This window comes from Lagenorhynchus albirostris, chromosome 11 (genome assembly GCF_949774975.1).
Source record: "Lagenorhynchus albirostris chromosome 11, mLagAlb1.1, whole genome shotgun sequence".
Taxonomy (NCBI): domain Eukaryota; kingdom Metazoa; phylum Chordata; class Mammalia; order Artiodactyla; family Delphinidae; genus Lagenorhynchus; species Lagenorhynchus albirostris.
Genome location: NC_083105.1, coordinates 99,341,154 through 99,345,109, shown reverse-complemented (window position 1 = coordinate 99,345,109; position 3,956 = coordinate 99,341,154). Strand labels below are relative to the sequence as shown.

General features: G+C 59.2%; 1 protein-coding gene across 1 annotated transcript; it reads left to right on the top strand.

The window, feature by feature from the left end:
* Nucleotides 1-1,784: 1,784 nt before the first annotated feature.
* KCNA1 (potassium voltage-gated channel subfamily A member 1) lies at nt 1,785-3,272 on the top strand. Its single transcript, XM_060165541.1, has one exon. The coding sequence runs from the start codon at nt 1,785-1,787 to the stop codon at nt 3,270-3,272; it is 1,488 nt and encodes a 495-aa protein (XP_060021524.1).
* Nucleotides 3,273-3,956: the final 684 nt, after the last annotated feature.

The following is a 3,956-nucleotide window of genomic DNA, read 5'->3' as shown; positions in this document are numbered from 1 at the left end:
CGGACCTGACCATTTCCGATGTGAAATTCCCGGAAAGGTCGCGGCAGAGGACCGTGCGTGTGCGGGGCTGTGGACCACAGGGAAGGAGAACTGGCGGTCGGCTTTTCTGGCAGGAGAAGGAAAAAGCCGTGTTGGCAAGGGTGGGAACTGAATGACAGGCCCCCTCTGCCAAGCCACCCCCTCCTATTTTCCATCTACCTCCTCGCTCCCGCCCTCCCCCGCCCTCCCCAACCCACGCCCGGGTGGGCCAATCGCTGCTCCGCATTCCGGGCGCTTTCTCAGGTTTCTGCTGATCTTGCAGCGCCCAGAAATGGACCGAGCGGACCCGAGCCGCACGCACCCTGCCCCACTCGGAGCTCCGAACGGCTCCCGGCGCGCCGCGTAGCCTCACCGAGGTCCGCGCGGGGTGCGGGAAGCCGAGGGGACCTGCGAGGCACGGAGATCCAGGCCCTTGCTCGCTCGCCTCCTTCGGGATCGAATCAAGGGCTCCCACGGTGTTGGGAGGGGGCGAGAGCGCTCCGCATCGTCATTCGCTTCAGAGCTCGGGAGAGGGTGGCATTTCGCTTTTCCGCCCCGCAGCCTCCGGAATTGCCCGCACCCGAGAGCGAGAGCGGCGTCTCCAGGTTGCCGGCCACGGGCGAGAATGGGGGTCGGGAACGGACATTTCCGCCGTCGCTGCCCAGTTAGGCGAGTGGCCAACTGAAGGAAAGCAGGACGAGGTGCGAGGGCGGCGCGGTGGCCCCGGCGCCCCTCGGATGCTGTGGCGGCCGCGGCTCGCGCCCGGGTACCGCAAAGGCGACCTGCCGCATTCCCGCTCGGGCTCTCCGCCGACTCAGCACCGCCCCTGCGCCAAGCCGGCTGGCCAGGTAGGGGGTTCCCCGGTCCGGGGCTGCAGAAGTGGGGCTTGGGGCGGCGGGTGAGGGGAGCCGGGGGCGCGGGGATGCTGCCTGGACCTGGAGCTCCGCCAGCGTCTCCGGGCGCTTTTCCGATCTCTAGTTTAACGAAGTTGTAAACAGATCGGCTGTTGGGCATTGGGGAAAGTGGGATGGAGGAGCCCCAAACTTGGATTTCGGGTGTCTGCGTGTGTCTGTCTGCGTGTCTGTGATATAACCCTAGCAAAAGTCTCGTGCTTTCTCAAAAAGCTAGAGGTCTGTGCTCTTCCGTGTCTGTGGGTCCGTCCCATATGAACGCTTCTGATCTTCTGCCCCCGTATCACTTTCTATTTCTCTGCAGCGTCCATCGATTGCCCCGGTGGGAGCTTAGAAGGCGGCAGGCGAAGAGGGCTAGCAGGGGGGAGAGCCGAGGAGAAGCAGAGGGGGTGGCAGGCGAGGGCATCTGCCGAGCTGGCTCTGCCCCGGGTCCTAGGAGGGCTCGCGGAGGGGAAGGGAGGCCAGGGCGGCCCCCAAGCGGTGGCCCGGGCCGCTAGAACGGCGCTGCGTTAAGGCACCTCGGAGCAGGAAGACACACCAACCCTCTTCCCATCGCCACCCCCAGTCCCCCCACCCCCACCCCAGTCCCCACCCCGCCCCGGAGAAAAGCTGCACCCGGGGCGGCAGGCGAGGGGGACTCCAAACTGAGAAACAGGCGGGGGGGTGGAGACGGTCTCCAAGTGGCAGATCCCTCCACCTGCTGGCTCGGAAGCCCCGCCCCCTGAGCTCGGGGGAGCCGCGCACGCAGGTGGGGGGGGCGCGCGGGTCCCCCCCCACCCCGCCTCCCTCGCCCCTCCCCGCCCCGGGCCCGCCCCGGGTCTCCCGCCGCCGCCGCCGCCGCCCCCTGCCTCCACCATGACGGTGATGTCGGGAGAGAACGTGGACGAGGCTTCGGCCGCCCCGGGCCACCCCCAGGACGGCAGCTACCCGCGGCCGGCCGAGCACGACGACCACGAGTGCTGCGAGCGCGTGGTCATCAACATCTCCGGGCTGCGCTTCGAGACGCAGCTCAAGACGCTGGCGCAGTTCCCCAACACGCTGCTGGGCAACCCTAAGAAACGCATGCGCTACTTCGACCCGCTGAGGAACGAGTACTTCTTCGACCGCAACCGGCCCAGCTTCGACGCCATCCTCTACTACTACCAGTCGGGGGGCCGGCTGCGGAGGCCGGTCAACGTGCCGCTGGACATGTTCTCCGAAGAGATCAAGTTTTACGAGCTGGGCGAGGAGGCCATGGAGAAGTTCCGGGAGGACGAGGGCTTCATCAAGGAAGAGGAGCGCCCCCTGCCCGACAAGGAGTACCAGCGCCAGGTGTGGCTGCTCTTCGAGTACCCCGAGAGCTCGGGGCCCGCCCGGGTCATCGCCATCGTCTCCGTCATGGTCATCCTCATCTCCATCGTCATCTTTTGTCTGGAGACGCTGCCCGAGTTGAAGGATGACAAGGACTTCACGGGCACCGTCCACCGCCTCGACAACACCACGGTGGTCTACAGCGTCAACATCTTCACGGACCCCTTCTTCATCGTGGAAACCCTGTGCATCATCTGGTTCTCCTTCGAGCTGGTGGTGCGCTTCTTCGCCTGCCCCAGCAAGACGGACTTCTTCAAAAACATCATGAACTTCATCGACATCGTGGCCATCATCCCCTACTTCATCACCCTGGGCACCGAGATAGCTGAGCAGGAGGGGAACCAGAAGGGCGAGCAGGCCACGTCGCTGGCCATCCTCAGGGTCATCCGGTTGGTAAGGGTTTTTAGAATCTTCAAACTCTCCCGCCACTCTAAGGGCCTCCAGATCCTGGGCCAGACCCTCAAAGCCAGTATGAGAGAGCTAGGGCTGCTTATCTTTTTCCTTTTCATCGGGGTCATACTGTTTTCTAGCGCAGTGTACTTTGCCGAGGCGGAAGAAGCTGAGTCGCACTTTTCCAGTATCCCCGACGCTTTCTGGTGGGCGGTGGTGTCCATGACCACCGTGGGATACGGTGACATGTACCCTGTGACAATTGGAGGCAAGATCGTGGGCTCCTTGTGTGCCATCGCCGGTGTGCTGACAATTGCCCTGCCCGTACCTGTCATTGTGTCCAATTTCAACTATTTCTACCACCGAGAAACCGAGGGGGAAGAGCAGGCTCAGTTGCTCCACGTCAGCGCCCCTAATTTAGCCTCTGACAGTGACCTCAGTCGGCGCAGCTCCTCCACCATCAGCAAATCTGAGTACATGGAGATCGAAGAGGATATGAATAATAGCATAGCCCACTTTAGACAGGCCAATGTCAGAACTGGTAATTGCACCGCAGCTGACCAAAACTGCGTTAATAAGAGCAAGCTACTGACTGATGTTTAAAAAGCCAAAAGCAAAGAAACTAAAAAGCCCCCACTTAGCAGCTTGAAAGACTTAAAACACCAAACCAAACCAAACCCCCAGTGACCCAGGTCACTCCTTGTAGATACTTCACTAAATAGTCTTTGAATGCTCTCTCGAACTGTCAATGCATTGTTGCATTGCCAATGTTGGGGGGTGGCAAACCCGAAGCCTTCAGGAGCCATGAAAAGAGAAACTATTTTCATTGTATTAAAAAATGGGAAAAGAGAGTGTATTTTCTAAAACTGGTTTAAAATCACTCAGTCCATGAACTTGTCTAGGTAAAATAAGGTTCACATGCTTCCCCGTTTTTAATCCGTGGTGGCTTCTTTAAAATTTTTTTTTTCCTTTAGCTAAGAATCAGATGATCGCTTAGAAATATAAAATTAAAATTTGCATGGGACTCCGATATGAAATCCTGGCAAACTGCACAGCGCATTTTAAGATGGTGCATCAGACGTATTACGCGTAACATGATACACCAGCCGAAACGGGCAACGAACAGATGTTTTTACTTTGATCAACCGAACTGCATATTCCAAGGTGAAAAAAAAAATTACTTAAGACTGGTTCACCAAGCACCTTAGAAATCTGATACTGGGCCTGGTCTGTAGGGATTCTTCCCTCTGCCCCCTTTCCTTCTGATTCAAACTCTTCTCTAAGAAA

Coding starts and splice junctions, on each gene's coding strand:
- KCNA1 (XM_060165541.1), top strand. CDS start 1,785: ATGACGGTGATGTCGGGAGAGAACGTGGACGAGGCTTCGGCCGCCCCG.